This window comes from Equus caballus, chromosome 20 (assembly GCF_041296265.1).
Source record: "Equus caballus isolate H_3958 breed thoroughbred chromosome 20, TB-T2T, whole genome shotgun sequence".
Classification (NCBI taxonomy): domain Eukaryota; kingdom Metazoa; phylum Chordata; class Mammalia; order Perissodactyla; family Equidae; genus Equus; species Equus caballus.
In genome coordinates this window covers 67,607,299-67,634,705 of record NC_091703.1, presented here as the reverse complement: position 1 = coordinate 67,634,705, position 27,407 = coordinate 67,607,299, and the positions used below count along the sequence as shown (strand labels likewise).

At 44.1% G+C, this 27,407-nt stretch overlaps 1 protein-coding gene across 14 annotated transcripts in view; it reads right to left on the bottom strand.

Moving 5' to 3' along the window:
- Positions 1-27,407, bottom strand: part of KCNQ5 (potassium voltage-gated channel subfamily Q member 5) — a 470,944-nt gene that overhangs the window by 11,924 nt on the left and 431,613 nt on the right. For 8 of the 14 annotated variants that reach the window (XM_070244825.1, XM_070244826.1, XM_070244828.1 and 5 more), the window contains 2 exons: positions 14,073-14,138; positions 12,296-12,404 (listed from right to left, as the gene is read on the bottom strand). In XM_070244825.1, coding sequence (XP_070100926.1) covers positions 12,296-12,404; positions 14,073-14,138 — 175 coding nt within the window. The remainder of the gene's footprint in view (positions 1-12,295; positions 12,405-14,072; positions 14,139-27,407) is intronic. The other 6 variants (XM_070244827.1, XM_070244830.1, XM_023625215.2 and 3 more) reach the window with 1 other exon arrangement.

The following is a 27,407-nucleotide window of genomic DNA, read 5'->3' as shown; positions in this document are numbered from 1 at the left end:
GAGTCATGTCTTCTCCCCTTGAAAATCCAAGACTTGGTGCAGAATGTAATGAACACGAGAGGTTTGTTTGTCTAGAAGCTCCACCAGGGAGACTGGGTGGAGACGGAGGAGGCATGCGGTGGAGACAGCCTGGCCTTCTCTCCCCAGATGCGCATCTCTGTTCATTCGTCAGCGCAGCCGGCACCCAGCCCCTCTGGGTTTTCTCATCACAAAGTGCTCATTTCTCAGGGTTCTGTCTTTGCACTCTACCTGAAGTGCTAGCTGTTCCAGATTCAGGTTAAGCATTGACTAGGAAATCTTTCCTGACCCCCACGGAGGTAGATGGTCTTGCTCTGTGCTCTCAGATGCACTTCGAGTAGCCAAACCTGCGGCCTCGTGTCTCACTCACTGAAATTCATCGACGTCAGAGACTGTGCTTTTTACTCTGCCTCTCGTGCAACCTACGGCAAGTACTAGAGGTTCAGTCAACGCTTGCTGAAGAAGTGAATGAGGACTAGCTAGTCCAGCTGCTCAAAGCTGTGTATGCTGTTCTGGGAGAAGGCAGACACTGGCGCAGGTCTTCTAGAAAGAAAGCCTTGGGACAGATCTGAGTTCTTCAGGCGCATTTCAGGGAAAGCATAAGCTTTGACTCTCTTCCACGAATACAAAAACTTTCTAAAGTAAAATAAATGTTCATTCATTAACAGTCAAGACCCTGCCTGGCTCACAAAAGAATCATTTAAGTAGAACTGCTTCTGAAAATATAATATTCTTTTTCCTTAGATTATTAACATCATTAGGATCTCACAAAACAAGTAAATCACAAATGAAAAGACATCATTATGAGGAAGTTAGGAGAAAGGCTGGGAGACTGTAAGTCAGGGAATAAATCACACGATAACCCAGAAAGTACCAAATGCAGTGAGAGAGCTAACGGCAAAAGGGACTCGTCCAGGGCGAGGGGGCAGCTTGTTGGGACAGTAATTATGTCGGCCAGATGAACATTATAGTATCAGAGGACCATCAAGAAAACAAGGTAGAAACATGGGCTTAAAGACAAAAGAGTAAAACCTTAGTTTACTGTCCCTGAGAGACTGGCAGAAGACATGTGTGCCAGGTGCACCCTGGGGGAGCGGTGTGAGGCGCGCTCCCCGGGCCCCGCCCCTCAGCTGTGTGATGACCCTTTTCGGGTGAAGACCCTTGGGCATCAGGGTCAGGTGGTTCGACATGTTGAAGTCATTGAGTGACCTCGGCCTCCCTCCCTCCACCAACCCCTCTCACTTCTCCAGAGACTGGACATGATTGTCATGGTTGAAATCAGAAGGCAGAGAGAACAAGCTAAGCCCAGGAAGGCGCCTGCGGGTGGTTAGTCTGTCACCCCGCCCCCCGCAGCGTCCCTCGGTTCTCCCGTCCACTGGGATGACTAAAACCGCTTGTCTCCACACTGCAACAAACCTGACTTGGGCGCCCAGTGTCCATCTGTGGACACAGAGCTGGGTCATGGGGACGTGAAGACGAGCAGGACACAGATTTACACAAGTAAATCCGAGACCACGTTAGTCTATTCAACCTGTCTCCATCTCGATCTCCTTAAAGGGGATCCTGTGCTCAGGATGCACACTGTCTTTCAACCTGCCACCTTCATTCTCAGAGGGTGCCCTGCAGGAATCAGTCCATGGTTAATGTGGGTCCCCCAGCCCCAATAATTGTCATGTTTTCCTTTTTATCACAGATTCTAGGGGCTCTCTGCTTTCTCTACCACAGCTGTAGGACATACACCTCAGTCTCAGTGTAGTCGCCAGTGTTGTTTTAAATGCTTGTATCGTCAGCAAACAACTACACAATCAGCTTTGGAGAATAATTCTAGACCTCAGGAAAGATACAAGGGTGCTGATAATTGAGGAAAGTGTCCAAAAATAGCTTTCAGACTATGACTTTAAAAGGTCTTTCAATTTTTCAATTTTTCCCCCAAGACCATGGCATTTTAGATACAAAGATTTTTAACTACAAGATGATGGGGAGCTGGGGGTTAGAGAGCACTGGGTTGGCAGGTGGAAGGGTGAGATGATTTCACACTGTGGCTCTTGAGTGGGCTAGCCTGAATGTGACGAATTTCGACTCCAAATGCAGCTGGACGTACACGCAGAGGGACTTGAAGTCTGGACAAGGGGCATGCAGTCTTTTCTGTAAAGGGCCAGATAGTAAACATTTAATGCTTTAGAGGTCGTGTGGTCTCTGGTGAAACCACTGAGCTCTACCACTGTAGCATGAAAGCAAAATAGCAATACGTAAACAAATGAGTGTAGCAATGTCCCAATAAAATTTCATGTATAAAGCAAGCATCAGGCTGGATTTTGGCCCTGGCTGTGGTTTGCCCACCCCTGATCTAGACAAGAAGAGTGATGAAGAAAGCCTTCAGGCCAGGAATAAGCTAAATCCTGTGGACTGGCCTGAGGAAAAGAAGCAGAAGATCTCAGGGGCCTCTTGCATGCTTATAAAGGAAACTTAATGTGATCTATGTATGGCCTGGTACAAGGAGTGTTTGAGTAAATAGCTCTAGAATAAAATTAGGACCTTTAAAACACATTTAATGACAATAACGCAGGTGGTACTTTACAGCATAACTCTTTGAGAAGGGTGCTACTGTTTTGCAGATAAGGAAATTGAGGTACAGAGAGGTTAAGTAACTTGCCTCAACAGCTAATAAGCCTGGAACGGGAATTTGAACCCAGTCTGGCTCCTGTTTTGGGTTCTTAGTCACAAAGTTCTACTATTCTCTTAATACTAAGTCTTAATATTTTAACACAAAACAATAACAGCAAAAAACATCCTTTGGTGTGATAGGCTCTTTCACATATACATGCCTGGGGGCCAGAGGAAGAGTAGGTTGCACAAGCTGAGAGGCCATGTGGAACCACTAGAGGGGGAAAAGGCTCATCAAGAACCTGCACTGGCACCTGCTTCTGAAGCTGAAGGAAATCTCACGGTTTCCAAGCAGAAGAAACAAGGAAGCACGTAAACTCTGGGTGCAGTGTGTCCACACACACATGCACTTGTCAGGACGTGTCGGTGCCTTTGCTCTGCCGCGTGAGTTGTACAACCTTGCAGAGGTCTTGTTGCCATCCTCCACACCAGGGTGAAACACTGCATGTGATGACGCATGGACAAGAGCCACAGGAGACAGAGGGCAGGGAGGGCTCCGCTACAGGGACTGATGGGCTGGCCGCCGCCGAGCCATGCGCAGGGGGCGCTGCAGAGGCAGCTGATTGCTGTGGAGTCAGCAGCTCTTGCCAGGCTTGGCTGCTCCTTGGGATCAGCTGGGGAACTGATACCGGGGTCCCACCTCCAGAAATGCCGTTTCACTTAACCGAGGGTGTGGTCCAGAGATTTTGTAAAACCCTTCGGGTGATTCTCAAGCACAGCTCACGTTGGGAATACTGAAATGAAGCTGGGATTGGGGTGCTGGTGTGGCAGAATGGTCTCCACACCCCCTGCCCCTCCAAAAAGAAGTGATGGTGGTCTTCTAAGTCCCCCAAATCATAGCCATGAGACCTCCAGTCAAAACCCAGTGCTTCCTGCCTGCTTCCCTGGATGAGGCCTGAAGTTTCACGCAAGAAACAGTTAAAAGTTGCACTGGTTTTACAAAGCGCCAGATGACTGATTCATTCATTCTTTGAGGAAATATTCCTTGAGCACCTACTATGGTGCTAGACTGCTAGGCGTTGAGGAGCAAAGACTTCTAAATGGGGCCGGCAGAGCTGAAGAAGCTCCCGGGGATCACTCGGTCTCCTGTCTCGTCCTCTCTACAGTCCTGGTGGAAGGCAACAGTTGCTCTGCCAGGAGCTCTGATGGGATCCAAGAGCCTCATCTGCCAGAGCCTGGAGCTCTTCAGATGAACTTGGTGTAGCTGCTTTCCCAAGTGACGCCAAGGGGGAGCCTGACAAGTGGGACTCAAGAATTCATTCATCCATTCACTTGCTCCCCCATTAGACATTTACTGAGTGCCTACTATGTGCCAGACTCTGTGCCGGATGCTCAGGGATATATGGTTGAAGAAATAAACCCTGTTGCTTGAGCGCTTCCAGTCTGTAGGGCAGACAGACCAGCAGGCAGTCATCATGCACTTTGTGGGTGGAAGATGGTGGGAGCACAGGTTGATGCAGGAGTACAGAAGAGGAGGGTTTAACCCGGATTGGGAGGGGTGCTAGGATGGGATTCTGGAGATGACAGTCCTTTGCCCATTTTGCACCCCAGCTATGCAGCTGCGTTACCAAATTTCTCAAGGCTGCAGACATGGCCCCTGTGTTCCCTATCTTACGTTTTTGGTGTAGATGTGTGTTTCTCCTCCGACCCCACTTTTTACTTTATGGGGACTAGTTGGGTCGATTTGCTTTACTGGCAGGCATTCCAATCCCCCTTTTTCCCAGTTTGGAATTCGATCCCCTGATTTTTGACTCTGTGAGAAACATAGTGTCTGTCTGCCAAGGAAGCGTCCTAGGGCTCGTTCTTGAGGTGACAAGCCTTTGATCACTGAATCCCTCCCAAGGGGGCCGTCACTCACCTTTTAGAGATTGTTCAAGGGATGGTGGTGATCAGACGGCAAATTCAGCAGACAACTAGGACTAGGAAGCTGGAGAACTTGGGTCACTATTGAAGGCATGTGTATTGCTTATTTGATGATTTATTGTTATTTTCCTGTGAATACGTAAACATGATTCAGTAATACAGATTTGCATCTGTGTATGCAGTATTTAGACTCTGAAAACCCTCCGAAGCTACTTGTAGAGCTGTCCACCTCAGACTCCGCCACCGTTCTTTGATGCCAGATTGCACCACCAGCCAACGACTTCGGAAGCCCAGGAGCTCCTGGAGGCACTGACCAGTCCCATTTTCTGGCTTTGCACTCTCGATAGAGACACGGAAATCAGCTCCACTTGTGTGCGGTCTGAGTATATCCCGCTGCGGGGGCATGCAGGGACCCTGAGGAAAGTTCTGTGGGCTCACTGTTTCCACCACTGGGGGTAAAGCTGTTCTTCTCGTGCTGGCTGTCATTGTGTGTTAAATTCAGGATCTAGAACACTCTCTTGCACATTTTGTTGGGTTTTCGTTTAAGGAGATAAGAGCAGTAAAACCCAAACAAGTATTCAAATGGTTAACTTTCCTCCCAGGACTTTGTGAACGCTGATATGGTAACTAAATTTGGGAATTTTATTTTCCTGAGGGCATAAAACTTGCATAAACTTTAAACTGTTAAATCAATAAGTAAATAAAGTGTCCATATGTGTCAATTGCTCTTGAATATTTTTAGTCATGGCAAAAAATAGGAGATTCAGTTTATATTATAAGCAAATAAAAGGTTAAAAATTAGGTGCTGCAAGGTAAGTTCATCTTCAGTGAAAACACTAGTTTAACACAGCCTCAGAGCAAAATGTGGCCACAATTATCTTCAGAACAGAAACAAACAAAAAGAATATTCCAGGGAATGTATTAGCTGGTTTTAAAAGTATGTGCTAAAGGATCCGTAGCATGCTCCTCCAGCAGCGTCCTTACTGTAACACGTCACAGGCTTGGCTGTCGAGAAGGTCTTCACAGTGATGTACAAACAAGGACCCATCACCTTTGCTAAGACAGCAGAGTCACCATCAGCAAGATTAAGAACTGGCAACGATTAAACAGCTTGTAGATTTGATAGAAACCCACAACAGCAAACCCGTGCTTCTTGTCTGTGTGTGGAGTGTTCTTGTCTGGAGGACTCAGAGTGGAGAATGCATTTTAGGGGACGGTCGAGAGATGAGTGAGTGCGTGCCTTTCAGAGCAGGAAGCACGCAGGGCAAGAAGCTGGGAAGTGTTGTTACCCACCCAGGGTTACAGCGGCCCGATGGGCCTGCCCCCTGGGACCCCTCTTGTCATCAGTGCTGCTTCTCTTCCGTGATCAGATCGGAACAATTTTAGAAGGGTTGATGAGTCTTTGCTAGTTACAAAGAAATTCATGATCCCTCATCTGTGTTCTTCTTAGAGTGAAAGATTATGATAGATAATTTTGAAAAGTATTCTGTTTACGATCGGGCTTCAAACTTTTCTGCCTCTGTTGAATTTCTCTTCAAAGTCACTGGTGACCTCCCTGTGCCACTTTTGAAGGAGCGTCTCACTCTTTATCTCCTCCACCTCTGGGCCGCGTTTAATGCGGTCGACTGCTGCTCCTGCTGGAAACGCTCTTCCCTGGCTCCTCTCCCACCGTGCTCTCCGGGCGTCCATCTGTCTGGCCTCTTTGAGTCGGTCTCCAGCAGAGACTTCCTCCCTTCTCAGCCCCTTGCATGCTTGTGGGCCTTAGATTCTGTGTTGACCATCTTCTCTCTTTATTCCCACAAGAGCCCTGGAGAGAGACTTCTGTAAACCATCTATTTCTGTGCTGACAACTAAGATTGTCCTCATTCCAGATTTTTCTCCTGGACATCAGACCCAGGGATCCACCTGCCTGCTGAGATCCACTGTGACCCCTCAACTCAAAGCTTGTGACAGCACACCATCTACCCCCAAGCTGGCCTCCATCTGACCACGTACCTAGATGTATGATCCTTGACTCCTCCTGCTTTTCCACACCATCCTCTCCAATCAGTAAATATCCAAATCCTGTCTTTCTTTCTTTGTTTTTTGCTGAGGAAGATTAGCCCTGAGCAAACATCTGTGCCAATCTTCCTCCACGTTATGTGGGACACCACCACAGCATGGCTGATGAGTGCTGTAGGTCTGTGCCCAGGATTCACACCCATGAACCAGGGCCAAAGCGGAGCACGCCGAACTTAACCATTATGCCATGGGGCCAGCCCCCAATCCTATCATTTTTTCCATTTGAAGAGCTTTGAAGTCCATGCCTCACTACTCTTCACCAAGACTGCCTGGCTCAGGCCCCAGCAGATCCAGGTATCGTAACAATAGTCCCCTCTTTCCAATCCGTTTTTCCCACTGTAGCCAGAGCCATCTTCTAAGTTGGAATCAAGCACCAATCTGACAAATCTGCTTCTGTGCTTAAAAGCCTCTGTGCCTCCCTCCTGTTAGGATGGCTCCCACTCCCTCCTGGCCCAGCCTCTCCTCCCCACATCCTCCGGCCCCAGCAACACACAGACTTTCTCGTGCCACCTTTCCCTCTGGGTCTTGATGATTGCAGTTCCCTCTGCCTAAATGTACACCCCTTTAGTAACCTGGCTGTACCTGCACATCTGCCAGAGCTCTGCCTGGATGCCCCTTCCTCCAGAAGCCCTCCTAAAGGCCCCTCCCATACACCCTGGCTTCGGTCATTATGGTAATGCATCGGCACCTGGTTGACTCTTCGGGTATCCAACAGCCCCTCACAGCTCTAGGCAGGGATCCATCCTTCCTGTTAGTGTTTGTCCCTGTGCTGGAGCGGAGCAGAAGCTCGATGCTATTTTGTGAGTGCATGAACTGACCCCAGGGAGGAACTTTAAGGGTCCGTGGTCAGGCCTCTGTGTGGGTCGGGGAGGGAGAGGACGGGGAGCATTCCCTGTTCTCCTACTTCTCGGGCAGGTGTCTGTGAGCTCACCCAGAGTGGGGAGAGGGAGATCCAGCAGGGGCCCTGCCTCATGGGTGGTGGAAAACGCTCTTCCACCTCCGAGGGGCATCACTCCGAGTGACTCCTCAGCGTGCTGGTGAGGGGATGACTTCATGGTAAAAAAGCAAGGGCTTCCTGGGAAGGGGGTGAGGCAGGCAAGACTTTGGGAGTTGGGAGCACACCCTCAAAAGAGAGAAAGAAGTGCTCCTCTCACATGATGCGCCGTGGAAGCAGGTGGTGCTCAGAAAAGAGAGGGTCTGGCCTGAGCAGAGGACAGGCAGTGGAGGCCACAGGCTGGGAAGCACTGAGGAGCCCAGACACCTGCCAGTCGGAGAAGCCAGCATTTCCGTGGTGCTGACCATGTGCCCAGCACTGTCCCAAGTGCTCTGCAAATGTTAATCCACTTAATCCTCACCACAACCCCATGAGGTCGAGACTATTATCACCCTCATGTCACCAGTGAGGAAACGAGGCACAGAGAGGGGATGTGCCTTACTCGAGGTAGCACACAGGCTGCCGTGTTATGTTTTGGATGGCCTCTCCTGAGTAGCTCTAGGGAGGGCGGGGAGTCGGGGCAGAGTTAGCTGGCACTGCCAGGGCGAGGTTGGCTGCAGCTTCAACTAAAGAATTCTTTGAGTTTCACCCCAGACCTGATCTGTTCATTTGAGTCTCTAGAAGGCCGGTTTGGCTCAGAAGTAAAGGTCTGTGCACAGCAGGCACGGCGATTACTGCACAGACAGGAGGAGCGGTGAGAACGCGGCACACTCAACGGCTTCTCCCCATTTCTCTTCACACAGTGGATGACCTCCCTGGGGTTGTTTTTGGGTGTCTTCACAAGAAGAGCAGGTTGTGCGGTATTCTGATTCATTTCTTGATGACTGACAGAAAACACAGTTGTATAAAACCAGCCGAGAGAGAACACTTGTTGTCGAGGGTCTGTGAAGAGTGGCCTTGATCCTGGACGTGGCAGTTCTGTGAAAGTTCTGGTGAGAGGCAGGTGGGCTTGCCCCGGGTGCTCCAGCAGACCGTGCTCGCTCCCCACAGCACGCGCATGCTGCCTTCTGTGCCATCTGAGCGCTTGTCTTGCCAGTTTGGTACAGAAAACAAACACAAACATTTGTTTTCTATTTTTAAAAATTATTATTCTAAGACCCGTTTATAAATATAGAGTTGTACTGGATATGACTTTTAAAATTTTTTATTTAAAATAAATGAATATATATTAATTTTTGCATGAAATTCTGCCCAAGATTCACACTTACATAGTGTTTACACAATGCCGACTGCAAGCCTGAAGGTCGGTCAGCATCTCCAGACTCCCAAATGCTCAGGTGCTTGACACTGTGCGGCACATATCCAGATAACTGATGGGCTTATTTTAATTTGAAAATTTTGATATCGTGCCTGAGAAAATATTTTTCAAACAGTGATAGGAAAACTAACGACTTGCCGTGTGTTATGGGCTGAACTGTGTGCCTCCAAAATTCGTACGTTACAGCTGGACCCCCAGGACCTTAGAACATGACTGACTTTGGAGAGATGGCCTTTGAAGAGGTGATTTAGTCAAAAGGAGTCCCTTAGGGCAGGCCCTGATCCAGCCTGACTTGTGTCACTGTAAGAAGGGAAAATTTGCGCACAGACGTGTGCACAGAGGAAGGGCCCCAGGAGGAACCTTGATCCTGGGTGTCAAACCTCCAGACTGTAAGGAAATACATTTCTCTTGGTGAAGGCACCGAGTCTGTGGCGTTTTGCATGGCAGCCCTCGCAACAAATACACATAATACAACAAAAAGTGAGTGTGCAGAATGTTCAAGAGTTGTCAGTTTGCTTGTCAATCTTTTTACTTCTCTGCTAATTAAATTAAAAACTAATTTCTGTGAATTAAAAGGAGGAAAAAAACTAAACATTGTGTTAATAAAATCATTAACAAGATCTAGAACTGTTGTTAAAAATAAGTACAGTCTTCCCTCCCAGAGAGGAGTTCGGAAGCGCATTTCCAGCAACTTTGAGCACTCCCACTAAATGATATTTTGAGAATAATCTGTGGTAATCCTGAGGAACTATGCAAATGTAAGTATTCTTTTGCCTTCTACTATAAAAAATGACGTCATTCATTTAAAAAAAAGTCTCAGAGTGTATTTGGGTGATAGAGTCCAGACAGGTAGAGAGTGGCCTTAACCCTCTCATTGCCTGAGAAACTAGAAAATGACAGACACTTAGGAAATGTTAATAACCAAAAATAAGAATCCCTACTTTGCACTTTGTGAATGTAATAATATTATTTTCCATGCTGTCACCCTTGCAATGGAATACATATTTATACACATTTTAATTTTAATTTGACTCTTAGGGAAAACTATTGTTATTATAAAAGCTATTGAAAGACAAAAGGCACGTTCAAGTACTTCTATTAAATACTCAAACCACCAAAAAATAGCAAGGGAAATGCCAGAACAAAGTGGCTACTTTAGAGATAATAGTTGGTTCACACTTGCAATCAGTAATATGCATGTGAAAAGTATCTCAGGTGATCTGTAAGGGATGGGCTTGTTTTGGCAAAAAGAATCCAGTCAACAGATGTCCAGTTTATGTATGTATTTAAACTCAGGCAAAGGATACTTCTGCATAAGATTCAGGGACTCATATCTGCAAACTTCTTTTCAGAATTGCTGATTGTTTTGCTTGGTCTTTTAATCACATATGTTTAGAAATTAAGTACTATCATGAGTCCAAGATTTCAATTAAGTTATTAACTATTGCGTGTAGCTGTTATGTTCTTACAGAATCCGACAATTTTAAATGGAACTTAGAAATGACAAAAGCAAAAATCTTCTAAGCAGAATGAGGATATGGGGGAGAAAACATCCCCTCAAGTGTCACAAGACAGCAGGCAGAAAGCTTCCAAAATCACCAAAAGGAGAGACATGTAAATAATAAAGTTCTGTTAAAAACAAGGATCAAGAAAGAATTCTGAAAATCGAGGAAGTCTGCAAAGAACTTTACAGAAATCAATCAAGCGTGAAGAGGGAGTTTCAACAAAGCCTATCTGAGGCCGGGGCTGAAGTGCTTAGCCAGCAGAATAAACCTATTTTCCTTTTTTCTTGCAGCTCACAATTCGTTTTATAGGTTGTAAGGTTAAAGCAGAACGCTTCAGAAGGTCTTGGGAAGTGACACAAACTGGGCTAAGTATGACTTTTAGGGAACCTAATCTGCTCCCATTAGATAAGATTTTACCATCCTTGTTGCAAATCCAGCTGGTCTGCGGGAGAACTGCCCCACCTTCAACTTGGGGTGTTTGACGGGATACAACATGTAAAGAATTTCAAAATGACTTCCAGACCAACAATGTCCAATGGAACTTACTGCAGTGATGGAAATGTACTCCGTCTTCTCTGGCCACTAGCCACCTAGTGAGCATTTTAAATGTGGGTAGTGCCGCTGATGAACTGAACTTTAAATTTTATTTGATTTTAATTAATTCAAATTCAAACAGCTTCATGTGTCCAATGGCTCCAGTTTAGATCCCTTAAACCCCTTTAACTGAGACTACAGGCATCATTTACTACATGTCCTAAGATTTTCTAGGATTAAATATAAAATTGTCCAAATTGGGATACTGTGAGGAGGAGAGGGAGTGTTACTAACAGTGATGACAAGAGGATTATCTGGGACAGCCCAGGGCACATGGAAGGTATGGTGCCCTCACTCATAGGGACTCTTGCTGGAAGTTTCTGTTGGAAAGGAACGAGGCTTTACTTCACTTCTTTATGGTTGTTGTTACAGATAATGTTTAAGCACCTTCTGGAGTACACATTTTCATCATATCATGATTTTCTTTGCCCCTATAAACATTTACCAAAATCTTTACAACTCATTTCTGCTTTCCCAGCGACTCCCAACCATAAAGTAAAGCAATGTGTAAGATGATGCTAAATGACGAACTGAAATAGAAGTGAATAATCAACCATACTGATATCTGAGTTTAGACAAGTGTCTCAATAGCTAAATTGTGTTGGATATTTTAAGCTTTCCTCTGGCTTTTTGGTAAGAGACAGAAAGAGCCAAAAAGATCAGAAATACTTCTTTGCAGTACAGTCACTCAGCATTCCCTGGCAGATGCAAATTCTCCCAAAAGAATTAAACTGGGCAGGCTGACCATGCAGAGTGCATTTAGTCCAGATCCTGAACTCGTGGGGAGTGGATTCTGGAGATATAAGCATAAATTGCATTGGGTACTCAGCTCTCTGCCATCAGGAGAGGAAGCATATTAAGATCAGCTTTTAACAGTTACATCTTAACAGAATGGGAGCAACTCACTGCAGAGTCCTTCAGGTTTCCCATTTTCAGAGCTCAACTCGTTTCGAAATAATCTAGAAAGCTTTTTCTTGGATACAAAGTACAGAACATGGATTGGAGCATCAAGTCAATAAAAGTAATTTTAAAAATCTAGTTGCATCTGTACACTAAATGTCCTTAAAGCAACAAATACACATGACAAGATGCAATCTCTCCGGCATGGCCTGGCTTTTCAAATCCCACTCACCTTTTGTAACATACTTCATGTTGAACACAGTAGAGTTTTGTATTAAGAAAAGATATTTCAGAATTTAATGGAGATGTGGATGAATAGGAAAAGAGAAAATAATTATTCCAGGAGATTTACCTGCAGGGAAAAGAACTTAGCAACAGAGTAATTCAAATAATGAGAGGTAGGTCTCTGAATCATTTTGTCAAAGGTTTTCCACCAACCTGATAGCTCGAATGACAGTTTTAAGTGGTGGGGTGAGGTCTTCCACTGACACATCACACTGGCATCCCTTCTCATCATAAGCATCATCAGTGCCAAGCGTCGTGTCAGCTGCAAGAGAAAATTGCATTAAATACCATCACTGCCAGCAATTTAAAATGTTGCTGCATTTGTCTCACAAAGGAACAGAAGGGACTCACCGAGTAAGCTTATAAATCAAGACATGTTTTCCCAATATTATTCTTTCTCCTTTTTCTACAGCTTCACCAATTTTATGTGATTTGACATGAATGCCTTTCTGAGCTGTTTTCCTTGGGGAAGATGAAGCTGTTGACACACTGTCTTTCCAGTGGCGAGGATGGGTTTGTTTTGGTCCACCCATGCTTTTTCGCCAAGTCCTTTTGAAATGAACAGCCAGTGTTTAAATAACAGCTGTTTGGAGTTAGGGAAATAGTCTTTGGACCCTGAACTAACTGGCCTGTGTATATAGAGCTTGAAACCCACAACACTGACCCCATTAGCCCCATGCCCTGAACAAGTGAGTAAGCAATCAGACCCAAGAACACTGACTACTTCTCGGTCACAGGAGGCCCAGGAAAGCGCTGTGTGAGATAATGCAGCCAAAGCTGAGAGTTTCAGATTGGATAAGAAAATCAGTTCCTCACAAACTGAACACATTAACTTTAGGGGTAATTGCAAAGTTTGGAAAAGGGGGCAGGATTACAACAAATACCAAATTAGGAAGAATTTATGAAGTTAATAAAGAACAAGTTCCTATCACGGCAGCTTTGTTTTCACCAATAAAATATTGAACATAGGTTAAAATTCATGAAGTAGAGGATGGGTTAAATAAACATTGGTAGGTTTATATAATGGGGTATTAGAAAACTTTTAAAAATGATGTTGAAGACTAATGACTGGAAAAATGTCACAATATATTATTAAAGAAAAATAATCTATGTATCTATCTGGGATTTTATTCCTTTTGTTTGGCTATATTTTCTAAAATCTCTACATGAACATATCTCAACCTGGAATAAAATAAGTAAAGTAATAAATGCCCTTGGGAGAGGTGAGGGACACTGAAGGGCGGACACTGCTCTCTGCTGCCTGTGCTCTGCTCGGTGCTCGTCCACTAAGTCACAAAAGGGGGAGTTTGCAAGGGCTGACCTGCTTGGATTCAAACTCCCAAAAGGCTGTTGGAGGTCCACTCACTGGAGTAGTGATTGTATGTGGAAAGTAGTAAGAGTGCCATTTAATTAAGCTGGTGTTTGCCATGTGTTTACTCGGTTCGCTGTGTGCTGGGCGGGGAAGTGGCAGTGGAGGTGGAGAGGACAGAATACATGTAGATGGGTCTACACAGCTCTTCTTCATGGTCCCGCTGGCCTTCTTGCCCTCGAGCCTTGTATGACAGAACCACCACCTCACAGTCTGGTAATAATAGCAACCACTCACTGAAACTCATGCCAGGCACTCAGGTGAAGCTTCTGCATGTCTCAGTTTTCTGACTTATAGCAACTCTACAAGTTGGTGGTGATATGAGGCCTGGTTTTCAGACACAGAAATTGAGGCTCAGAGAAGGTAAGTACATTATCTAGGGCCCAAAGGTGGTAAGTGGAGCGAGTAAGTTGCAGAGCATGTTGTTAAAATCCAGTTCCCTGAGGCTCCAAAGGCCTGGCCCTTACATTGCATTACCCAGTGTCAGGATGCATTCAGGGTTCAACAATGGGTTAGGTGGTGGCATGCTGAGTGTCAGGAGAGGGCAGGGGAACAGCTCACCACGTGTGCTGCCTGATGGCTGCAGCCCGTCCCTGCTGGGTACATTCAACTTCTCTCCAGAGATGTCTGCCATAATTTAAATGAGAGTACACGGATTAACTCTCGTTTGACAGTTGGTTCTGACTCAGTGTTGACCTAGAGGGAAGCTGGCCCATTTGCTTTATTGACCACCCAAACAACACAGTCCTTTCAGAGCACAGACATCATGCCCAAGGGGAGACGACATTCTCCCAGGAGCTGCTCACAATTTCTTCTTCTGATTTGACCTCAATCTGCTCTGAGTTGGTGTAGCAGGTTGAATAGTGTGCCCCCAAATTCATGTCCACTTAGAACATCAGAATATGCCTTTATTTGGAATAAGGGTCTTTGCATATGTAATTAAGGTAAGATTCCATTTGATATCCTACTGGATTACGGTGGGCCCTAAATCCAAGGAAAGTGTCCTTATAAGACAGAAAAAGAGAGGACATAGGAATACAGAGGAGATGGAAGCAGTAACTGGAGCGACGGTCTACAAGTCAAGAACATCACGAATTGCTGGCCACCACTAGCAGCTGAGAGAGGCAGGGGATGGTTTCTCCCTCGGAGCCTCCAGAAGGAGCGAACCCTGGCAGCACCCTGATTTCCAGTTTCCGGCCTCTTGAACTGTAACAGAATAAATTTCTGTTGTTTCAAGCCACCCAGTTTGTGGTACTTTGTTAAGCATTCCTAGGAAACTAATTCGATTGGGAAAACTTCTTCATGGTTTCCAGTTCTTCACTAGGGCACAATAACGATGATGATAATAATAGTAATAAGTGCATTTCAGGGAAATGTAATTATGTGCCATGAACTTTAATTAATTGCTACAAACCCCATGAAGTGTGTATTATTATTACCCCCTATTTTATGGATTATGAAAGTGAAGCATAGAAAGCTAAGAAGCCCATCCAAGGACACATGGGGAGTAAGCGACAGAACTACAATTTAAACCCAGGCAGTTGGGTTCTGGAGCTGCACCATTAAACCCTGACTCCCTCCAGACTTGCCTCTCTTGCCTCTCTCTTTGCATCTGAATTCCCTTCTCCTGTAGTGGGCTTTCCTAACCATGGCTGAGCACCTGGCTATCTTGATCTCAAGTGAAGTGACCCCCCAACATCGAGAGAGAATCCCATTCGGAGCAGTGTGGTTACCGTGGACATGGGCTGAGCCGGTCCATACCCCAAAGGAGACCTGAAAATACAACACCCTGGAACCATGTGGAGGGAGATGAGGGGCTCACATACAGAGCCAAGGCCACTGGCTGTGGTTATGGAGCCCTGTGAGATATCCAGATGTTAGCTCCTCAAAGGAAATATCAAGTAATGTGCTTTATTAGGATTCCCAGGACAGAACTCACAAGAGTGTTTTATGCTGCCCTTCAAAGTAGAAGCGTATGACTGCTTTCTCCCATCTGAGCTCTGAGGAGAGGCACTTCTGACATGGCCTATCTTGTGCCTCAGAAAACCAGGGCGCCCAGGAGAGGTCGCAGGAAGGCAGACCCTGCAACGCCCTGTCAGTGACTCACCTACTTGAAAATACAGCATTGCCAACAATAGCAAAGTGATGCGGGTCCGGACACTTGAACAGCATAGAAGACAGGGGCCTTTCACGGTGAAGTCAACGGAAAGCTGCTCCAGCAGGTGTTTGCCGGCATAATAAGCACGAAAGTAAAGACAGTGAAACTACAGTGCTCACATTGACTTTAAGTGGAACCAGGACAGCTTCCTCCCAGCTGCCCTGTCCTGCACCCTGGTGAGGGCTCTCATCTACCCCCTCTCTTTAGGAACAGGGTTGGGCAGAGGACGGGAGTTCAGCCACTAGGCGAGTTACATCCAAATGCATCTTACTGAGGAATTTTATTATGCCACTTACAACTTGATTGTTCAAGGCATAAATTAAATTCTCAGTCCTTCAAAAAAATTTTTTTGTAGGTTTAGTCAGAGCAAATGAGTAGAAAATACATCTTTTCTGGCATGTGTTGAAGCAAGGGCTGAGTTGGAGAATTCTTCTCCTTATTTCAAAGCCAGGAAAGTAGGGAAAAAATGTAATCTTCTGTTTCATAAGTATCTTGAGATGTCAGTGTTCTTTCTAGTGAGGTTAATATCACATTAAATGTCTTCCCCATGGTCCCTAGAGGCTGAAAACCCTCCGTGAATCCTAAGGCACCTGAATGGAGCTAAATTTTGCACCAAGGCTGGCTCGTTGCTCTCTAACCACACGTCTGGATCTCTGCCCTGGTGTTTTGGGAGATGTGGGTTATGAGAACACAAGCTTATGTGAGCACCGATCTGTGCAAAACCTAGTCACAAATGGCAAAATGCCAATGGAATGAGGTGCTCCTGGAAGTCCTGCTCCCTGTGGGCAATCCTCCCAGGGAAGGTGGGCCCACTCCTGAGCTGGGCTGCAGAAACAGAAGTTTAAGATACAGCTCCTTGTCTCCCCAAGCCCTCTTCTGTTTCCTGTTAATCAGTAGCAAGCAATATTTGTTTTCAAATTCTTTGGTCTCATACATTTTGGACAATCTATTTCATAATTTTTGGAAAGGACCACATGGACCTTAGATGATAAAGAGAGGGGAGGAAAGGGGGCCTTCTGGAAAATTCTGCTATGTCCAAAGACTGATTTCTGCTCCCACTATGGGACTTTGCCGTCAGGATGCAGGTGTGAGAGGAAAGGACTGGCCGTTTCTAGTGCTTCCTCTTGGTTACCTCTTCTTACAGATTAGATTCCTTTTCACTTTTATTTATTTATTTATTTATTTATTTTGGCAAGAAAGATAGGCCCTGAGCTAACATCTGTGCCAGTCTTCCTCTATCTTGTGTGTGAGATGCTGCCACAGCACGGCTTGATGAGCGTGTGTAGGTCCATGCCCAGGATCCAGGCCTGTGAACTCCTCACACTTGAAGTTAACCACTATGCCGCCCGGCCGGCCCCCTTGAACATTCCTTGATGAAGTGACTACAGTGGTTTTCAGCCTTGGCTGCACATTAGAATCACCCGGGGAGTTTTAAAAAATCTCAAAACCCAGCAAGCCCTCAAGACCAATACCATCAGGAAACAGCAGCCTGGAACCAGGCATCAGAGCTTTTTTGAAAGCTCCCCAGAGGAACCCAGGGCAGAGCCAGTAAGTGGAAAAATGACGTCTCCTGGCTCCTTTCAGCCCGAGCTGTGGAGTGTGTCTGACGCACCACGCTTGGCGTTGGGCTAGTCCTCTGTGCTCCTGGGGCATCCCTGGTACATTTTGCACAGGAACAATTTGAGACGATGTAGGTGCTTCACAAGACAATCAGAAAAAACAAAAAAAACACTAAAAATTTCCTGGGCAAATTGGTGATCTAGGAACAAGATTTCATCACCTTTTTATGCAACTTGAAGGCCTCAGCTCACAAACCCAGTCATCGCCCTCCCTCCTGAAGCCGGCTCATCTCAGGCTGTGGGTGTACAGTTCTCTCTGAAAAGAGTCACTACTGTTCTTGAACATGCTCACAGACCAAAATGAGGTCCAATGGTCAAATCCCAGCAGAAAACCTTTGTTCTGTCTGTGCAGGAATGATAGCGCCCTGATATTTGTGTCAGTAGAAGGAATTATAATGGAGACAGCTGAGAGCTTTGATCATGAAGACAGAAAATGTTACTACTGAAATAACTAAATTATGATGCAAAGATAAACGCTTGACTAGGAAAAACTGAAGGATATAAAATGGCTTAATATTTATAACAAAAACTTATTTGAATGGATCACAATCCAAAATATAAATGTACAAATAAGTCAGTCAGGAGAAACCACCAGTAGCAAAAAGTGACAGAAAACTATTCAACTATACTAGAGATAAAAAAATAAAAACTAAAATTATGTGAACGCATGGACTTATTTAATTAGCAAAAGAATAATAACTACTACTAACAAATTTGAGGTTCATCTGGTACACTTTGACATTGTTAGTTAAAATGTAAATTGGAACCAAATTTTATAACAATAAAAAAAATTTATGATCAGTAAAATTATAATTTTACACCAGAAAATTATTAAAAATAGTGTTTATTGCATTGTTGCCTATTGTAGAGAAACAGTTAAATAAATTTCAGTGTCCCAAAGTAGGAAATTGTAAATCATAGTAAATCATAGTATTTGACCATGATGGAGTACTACACAGCTAGAAAAAAGATAATTATTAATTGTATATAATAATATAAAAGTATTTTTAAATATTCAGTAAACTTGAAATATGAAACAAAATACTTATGTTGATTCTAACTATGTACAATGATATAATAAAAGAAAATGTAAAAATGAAATTAGTTGTGCTAGGGCATGAGATTATAAGTGACTTGTATTACTTTTAAAATTTCTTAAGGAATTTAAAGATGTTTCTCATCACAAAAATAATATCTGCTTTCTGAAATAGAGTATTTGAAAAATAGAAAAACAGAATGAAGAAAAAAAGAGTCTCCTCAAGTTCCAGAACTTAAAGAAAACCACTATCATAATATGTTTCTTATGGTTAAAGTGTGAGGGCTAGAAGTTCATAATACATTTTAATCTTGGGAATTTAAAATAAGGGTGTAGAGATTCTATTCCATCATGCTGTGGAAAACACACATTAAAATGGCCACTATTAGTGGTGGTAATAACTAACTTATCACATCCTGTCACAATTCTAATCTATTTTCGAAGGGTTCCTTCCTTCTACTGCTGGTTGTATTTCAATGACCGCCCTGCTGTCATTTCCCAGCACCTGGAATGTCACCCTGAAACTGGAGGCTCCGTCTGAGCCAAGTGCTGGTCCAGAGGCAATTCCTCCAGCCCAGCCAGAGGTCAGATGGCTCTTGGGCCTGATGGAGCCGCGCAACTGCATTTCACCAGGTCCTCGGCCAGGGCCTTTCCCTCTGTTCCATTCCACACAGATGGAAGGTGGAGCATCTCTGGTTGCCATGTGAGGGACCTTCATTCTGACGGCTCCGAAGCCCCCTTCAGCCTCGTCCTGGAGCCTTTCCACCTCTGCTCTCGCTGCTCTGCTGCCAACAGTTTTTCGAGGCACCACTTGAGCATCATCACCCCCGGGCACTCTCCCACGGGGTGCTGTCTACACGCCCCCAACCCTGCCAACCCCTCTCCTGTCCTTTCCTTTTTTTTTTTGGCTGGCAATCTCTGGGTGCTGAATTTGCAGTGGACAGATTATAATATGTATAGGGTGCCACAAAAGCAAGGGGCACCAGAACATGGAGAGACCGTCAGAATGTTTAGAACAAACCGTTTAAATTTCAGCATGCATACAACTTTTGTGCCATTTGAAAACTAGAAGTTTATTTGACAGTCTAGCAATTACTGTTATTTTGAATTATCCAAGCAAAGATGGCGAGGTGTGGAGGGCAGCACAACAGAGCTGACAGCCCTAGGACCGGCTCTGCCATCACAAGCCCATCACGAGTCTGCCGCCTGGATGAAGGTGGAGACAGACTCGGCCCCATCTCCCCGTCTGTGGACACATCTCCTACGACTGTTACTGTGTAGTTTGTCTCCAAGCCCCTTTACAATCTGGACAGTGAGCTCTGTGAGGCAGAGACCGGTCTGTTCATGCTGGAACGCTGCTGGGGCAAAGAGGACACTCAGCGCACCTGTGCTGCAAGAGGGGAAAGTGCCCGGCACCGTGACAGCCATTCCTTTGACGGCAATAACGTCTGGATGTAGGGTTTCTGAAACACATGCACTCTGCGACTGGGTGGACAGCCCTCACTGTATTCTTGTTCACTTGATGAGTCATATCCTGAAGTTAAGTGATGAGGATCTTCACTGGAGAAGTTGTCCACTGAGAGGTCATGGTGGCCCCAGTTTCTCAACTTTGTGTTCAGAGACAGCAGATTCAGGCCTTTGCCTGGAGCACTTTGTTTTTGTTTTTTTTTTTAAAGATTTTTTTTTATTTTTTCCTTTTTCTCCCCAAAGCCCCCCGGTACATAGTTGTGTATTCTTCGTTGTGGGTTCCTCTAGTTGTGGCATGTGGGACGCTGCCTCAGCGTGGTCTGACGAGCAGTGCCATGTCCGCGCCCAGGATTCGAACCGACGAAACACTGGGCCGCCTGCAGCGGAGCGCGCGAACGTAACCACTCGGCCACGGGGCCAGCCCTGCCTGGAGCACTTTGTGACATGGAGTCATGGGCCCTTTATTTTATTAATGATAGCTGAAATTTATTCAGTCCTTGTATGGGAGGTGGTTTACAAATAGGAACTGTAATTTAAAATGTAATACTCCCAGAGTGGAAACATGATGCTCATTTTATAGATGAAGAAACTGCAGCTAGGCAAGGTTAAATGGCCCACCCGAGATTTGGGGTTATCAAGGGCAGAGCAATCCTTTTAAAACTGAGCCCATGTCTTTCTGCTTGCAACTCTCCAGCAGCTCCCCATTTCCTCCAGAGAGAAAGCCCAAGATTTTACAAGACCTACACGTCCCTGTATGTCTGCTCCTTCCCCCACTTCCTGTCACTCTTCTCCCTCCAGGCCCCCTTCTCTGACTCCAGGTCTCCTAGTTGTCCTAGAAGGAGCCAGGCACCCTCTCCTTAGGCTCCCTTCAGGGAACGTTCCTCTCTGGCAGCCTTGAGGCTCCTTCACTGCTTCGAGTCTCTGTCCAATAGCAGTTTTCCAAGAAAACCACCTGAACCACTCTATTTAGGGTTACATGCATCCTCCTCCACCAATCTTATCTCTTACCCTGCTCTCCTTTTTCTTTTTTCCGAAGGACTTGTCATCTTGGAACATACTGAACAACTGACTTGTTTGTGTTCATTGCTTTATCTTCCCCACTAGGCTGCGAGCTCCACAAAGACCAGGATCTTGTTCTCTGTTGTGTCTCAAGCACCTAGAATGGTGTGCTAAGCTTTTCCGAGGGAACCAATCAGGGTGAGAGGGGCCCCACTCCACTCTCTCTGTGCATCTTATGATTATGTGGGGGAGGGGAAATTTCCCTCCTTCCCCTCTTGGTTCTAATGGCTGGTCAAATAATTAAAATGAAATAAGGTAGACTAACAGGAGAAAATCAAATTTAATACATGTGCACAGAGAATTCACATAAGCATGAAGAATTCCAAAGACCATCAGGTACAATGAGACATAAGTGTCATCCTAAACTAAGGAGAAGGAAGTAGAGGTCTGGGACATTGAAGACAGGGAAAGCAATTTGCAGGAGGATGAAGAGAGCTCTTCTGCAGTGAACAAGAGTTTGCTGGGCTGCACGCTGGGCCACAGCAGGGCCTCCATCAAACAGGCCTCATGGGTCCCCACGTCACACTCCTGCTGTCTATGATCCCTCCTGGAACAGGCCGCCGTCTTCACATTCTTTAGGCAGTTTAGGGGAAGTTCACAACTTCTTCCTGAGCCTTCCGGGCCTTGACTGTTTCACTGTTTTCAGCTGGAAGCGATCGTGTGCCTGAGAGCACCTCTTGGGGAAACTTGCTCCCAAGCCCTGCAGTCACAAAGCGTAACTCACTGGCTCACATCTACATTTGGGCCTTATTGCTTCTTCTTGTACTGTGGCTTTTTTTTTTTTTTTTTGGTGATCTTTCATGACTAGGTATAATTCAAGATCCTACCATGAAAAACAATCCAATTTTCCTCATAATAGTTAATTTTTATAGGATTTTAAAATAAGATTTTCCCCCAGCGGCCCATAAAAATATTTCAGAAGCAAAGGAAGTTTAAAGTAAAAGAATGAATAACTTCTACAGTAGAACTCAAGAAATATTTGTTGAACAAATATTGGATGCTGCACTTTGACTTTTAGGTTGAGATGGAAGCCTGTAGGTCCACTTTAAATTCTTGGATTTATAAGTTTATAATTGGATAGCAGAATTTTAACGTTAGTACAAAAACCAAGAGGACTCTGTGTCTTTCTCTCTAGCTGTCTGTGTCATTCATGGCAGCATAATAAGGCAATCCAGACTGTTGAGCGAGCAGAAACGGAACCGTATCGCACTGACGCACTGGAACTTCACAGGCCACTGTCAGATGTTTTGCTCCCTTGTGCTTTTCCAAACTTGACCTTTATCCTGGCACACTATACTGCTGGCACCTTAGGGACAAATTGTGAACTCTCAGTCACATGACCATTGTTTACTCAATTCTGAATCTCAGGAGATTTGAAGTATGTAGATTATGAGTGAGTTCTTGTTAAGAATTAGCAAATTATTTCTTTGAACTCTCATGAAAATAAAAGATAATGCTACAAGGAAATTTTTGATGCATCTGTGAACATATCCTATTAAATTTTTAGGCTATAGAATTAAAATTATACAGTATTTGAAAATACTTCTGAATAATAGGCAAAAACTTGTTTTTATTGAAAAAGTCTAAGTATGCATAACTGCAACATATAGTGCTTTCATAATAAAATATCTTCTTGAGTTTTTTAGCTTTAAAAGTTTTAGTTTTTAAAACAATATTCTAGTTAAAGAGCTAATTTTCATATTTTGAGCAGGTAATTATATTTTCTTGTATATTTTTACCAAGGTAGATGCAATGTGTATAGCAAACGTAGTTAGCACACTTGAAGATTACAGATTGATAGAGATTGTATAACTTAGCTGTGCTTGCTGTTTATTTTATTTTTTGGTCTCATGACATTCTTGACATAGAACAGAAAATTTGGGACCCAGAGTAAATAGTCCTAGTACTTAAAACAGAAATGAAGAGATAATTCAAATACATTATCAGAGGAACTACAGCTTACCTTTTTTCTCTAGAAAGAGTTAGATCTAGAATTCCCTGTAAATACCACATTCTGACAGAATGGCCCTGTATCCCTTCACAATTCCCTCAGCTCCACAGGAGACCTTCACAGAGAAGAGAAAATATGGCAGCATTTGACTGGACTTGACTACTTTGTTGTTGGCAAGGCCTAGCAGCAGTTTTCAATTTTTTTTATTCCATCGATAATAAGAAATATATTTAATATTGCAACACAGCACACACACACATAATTAAGACAAATGTTTCTTTCTGGGTTAAGATGGTAGATTGAACATACACATCTAATCTTGATCCTTCTGAAAGACCACTAAAACTATAGTGATGAGACACTTTTTAAGAAGACATAAGCCCATTAAAGGATAGAACAGGAGAGGAGGCAGCAACAACATAATTTGGGAAGTGGGAAAGCAGAGGGACAAGTTAGATAACTGATCCTGATGCAGACACTGGGGAAAGCTGAGAAATGACCAAATTTACACTTCAGAAAACTCAAAAGCTCAGTAATTGGCAGCAGACCTGCCTCAGGGCATCACAAAGACCAGGGAGGTTCCCTGCAATCTGCCCCAGACCCTCAGGCACACGCTCCTCCTTTTCCAGCAAGAGACTGGCTGGAAGTCTTTGGACCAGGGGACACCAGGCACAGTTGAAGGATGGGCATTATGCCAAAAACCAGGGTATCAAGTGGCCATAGGTGGCCTGGACCTTGAGGACCCACTAGCACCAACCCGTCACCATCATGACAATGGCCATAGGACCTTTACTCTCCAGGCCGGTGTTTAGATAAGTGCTGTTCGGGGAATCTGACCAACCCAAGAGAAAAGAGCTAAAGATACTGACACCAGAAATTCCCCAAGAAATGGCTGACCCAGATCAACCGATGACGAAGATGAAAGCTGATCAGCACCAACCAAATGCTCAGAAATCCCAGTTACCCTCATCTCCCACACTTCATTGTGAGGAGACATCCAAGGTGTACTAAATACCTGAGGACACCTTCCAGCACAAAGACAGAGACCAGAGCGAGCTAGAATGAAACAGAAACTAATTGAATACAATTTCAAAATACTGTCATCAGTATTTTCACAGAGATAAGGCAAGACCCATGAAACAAAATGGAAGCTAAAATAAAGAGAGCCTTAGTAAACAACAACAAAGAACCTTAGAAATGATATGGAATGAAAAATCTCAATAAGCAGTTTAAACAATAAAGTTGGCCTAAACTCCTAGAAAACAGAGCAAAAGACAGAGGTAGAAAATGGGAAAGGAAAGATAAGAAAATCAGAAGTTCAGTCCACAAGTCCAACCTCTAAATAATTTCTATAAGGTATGATTTCTATAAAAGTTTCTATAAGAATTTCTATAAGAGACAAAAGAGAAAACAAAAGGAGAAGATCATTAAAAAAAATCAAGAAAATATTCCAGAACAGGGCTGGCCTGGTGGTACAGTGGTCAAGTTCATGTGCTCTGCTGCAGTAGCCCAGGGTTCGCCAGTTCATCAAGCCTGCACAGAAGAACTAGAAGGACTTACAACTAGGATATCCAACTATGTACTGGGGCTTCGGAGAGAAAAAAATTCCAGAATAGAAGGTCATGAATTACCACTACGAAATGACTCCTTGAGTATCCACTAGAGTGGATAAAAATACACCCATACCAAGGAATATCATGAAAATTCAGACTACTGGGACTAAAGGTGGATTCTCCAAGCTCCCAAAGACAACACAACAGCAACAACATACCACTGGTCACGCAGCATCCGAGTGGCTCTGGACACAGCACATGAGGGTGAAAAGCTTTCAACATTCCAAAGGGACATTATATCCAGCCTAAAATTTGATACCAAGCCAAACTATCAAGCATCATGAGGATGGAAAAAAGCCATTTTCAAACATGCAAGTCTCAAAAAACTTTGCTTTCCTTGTCCCCTTTCTCCAAAATGTACTGGAAGATGTACCTCACCAAAATGGGAAAGTAAACCAAGAGCAAGGAAGACCCAGGCACAGGACACACAGGAGGATCACAGGATAACGATGACAGAGGGCAGGGCGCTAGAGGGAGAGAGCAAGGGGCTCAGGTGGCACTAGTGTGACCAAGGGACAGGCTCATTGACGGCTGCTAGCATCGTGCCCTCCGTTCTCATACCATCTTTTTACCTGAAAAAATATTGGAGTTTTACTTTTCTGAAATAAGAAATTAAACCAAGAAAGACAAAAGCATGAGACCCTATAAACGGGGAATCCAACACTGAAGAAAATCAAAAGGAGTGCAAAGGAAAATGGCCGTGGAGCAGGTTAGCGAGCAGCCCACGTGGCTGAAAGGAGGATGGGTTTCCAGAACATTTCTCAAAAGTCTCACAAGGAATGGATCAACTATCTGATGCAGTTGACCTTGTGGGAAATTTTACCAAGAGATTATTAGAAAATGTGGGAAGAATTATGAAAGCAGCAACAACAACACACAGGGCATTCATTTACCACAGGAAAAAGCAAAAAGTAAGAAACAACAGTGGTACAATACAATACACAGGCGTAGTGTGAACTCTGAATTTTGACTTCTCAGAAAATTACAAAACCTGGATTGGAAGGAGGAGGGTCTGCAGAAGGGAACCTGAACAGAGAGCGGGACTTTCCTTTACTAGAACGTAGACAGAAATGCTCAAAACTGATCAATCACGGGTCGGCCTGCACTCATGCTATTGAAAAAATACGAAAATGTGTAAATATCAGAAGAAACAACCATAAAATAACAATGGCAGCTCTGGAAAGGAGGCCTAGGGGTAGAGTAGGAGAGTTGAGGTGGGACTTACTATATTCTCACATAAAGGGCTTATTTATTTGTTTGACTTATTTATTTTATTATTGCAAATTAATTTTTCAATTTTGTAAGTTGTAATAATAAATTAAAATTGTAATTGTTGATTCACATTCACTGAAAGAAACAATCCTGAGATCCTGTGTACCCTCTACTCAATTTCCCCAGTGGTGGCATCTTGCAAAGGGTGTAATACAAGAACACAACCAGGACACCAGCAAGGATAGAGTTGGGAGCAGAGCATTTCCATCACTGTGAGAAGCTCTCACCTTGTCCCTTTAGAGACACGCCCATCTAATCCCCTCCCCAGGACTCTTGGCATCCACTAATCTCTGATCTCCATTTCTATAATTTCATCATTTCAAGAATGTCATATGAGGGAAATCATATAGTATGTAACCTTTTGAGACTGGTTTGTTTTCACTCAGCATAATTCCCTCGCGATTCATCCAAGTTGTTCCACATACCAATAGCGTATTCACCTTTATTGCTGAATAGCATGCCATGTTACAGATGTACCACAGTCTTCCTAACCATTCACCCATTGAAGGACATCTGGGCTGTTTCTAGTTTTTGGTTATTATGGACAGTTGTGTACAAGTTCATATGAATATAAATTTCATTCCTCTGGGATAAATGCTCAAGAATACAATTGCTTGGTGAGATAGTAACTGCATTGTTTATAAGAAGCATCAAACTGTTTTCCAGAGAGGCTGTACTTTCTACAGGACCATCAGCAATGTCTGAGTGACCCAGCACCTCTGAATCCCTCCCAGCATTTTGCGTTGTCTCTCGTTTTTATCTCAGTCATCAAGAGGTATGTGGTGACATGCCCTAGCTTTCCCTGTGGCTGGTGATAGTAAACGTCTTTTCATGCACTGATTTGTCATCTTTGGTGAAATGTCTGTTTGTGTCTTTTGCCCGCTTTCTGGCTCAATTGTTGGTTTTTTGCTGTTGAGTTTGAGAGTTCTGTATGTATTCTAGATACTAGTCTTTTGTTGGATACGTGGTTTGTAAATACTTTCTCAGTCTGCAGCTTTTCTTTTCATCCTCTTAACAGGGTAGTTTGCAGAGCAAAAGTTTTAAATTTTGATGAAGTCCATGTTATCAATTTTCCCTTTGTGGATTTTGCATTTGGCTTAGCTCTAGATCCCAAAGATTTTCTGTTGTTTTTCGTAAAGGTTTTGTGGCTTCACGTTGTACATTTAAGTCCGCAATTCATTTTGTGTTAATCTTTATTATTTGACTTCTAAAACTAAGCATATGTATTACTTTGGTAAAATAAAAATTCTTTGAAAAATATCGAAAATGCTCATGAAACAATACTGGCTTTTAGTACTTGTCACACATTCTATTTCCTATGTTTCTCTACTCCGTTGCATCTTACCCCATCCCCTCCCATCTCAGCCCCTAACTCCCCACCTCACCTTGTTTCACTGCATTAAAAAATGCTAATCAGGGGCCGGCCCGGCGGTGCAGCGGTTAAGTTCGCAAATTCCGCTTCTCAGAGGCCCGGGGTTCGCCGGTTCAGATCCGGGTGTGGACATGGCACCGCTTGACAAGTCATGCTGTGGTCGGCGTCCCACATACAAAGTAGAGGAAGATGGGCACGGATGTTAGCTCAGGGCCAATCTTCCTCAACAAAAAGAGGAGAGCTGGCAGTAGTTAGCACAGGGCTAATCTTCCTCAAAAAAAAAATGATAATCATAACTTATTAATCTGATATCATCACATTCTATGTAGTTCAAAAAGAGCCAAGATGT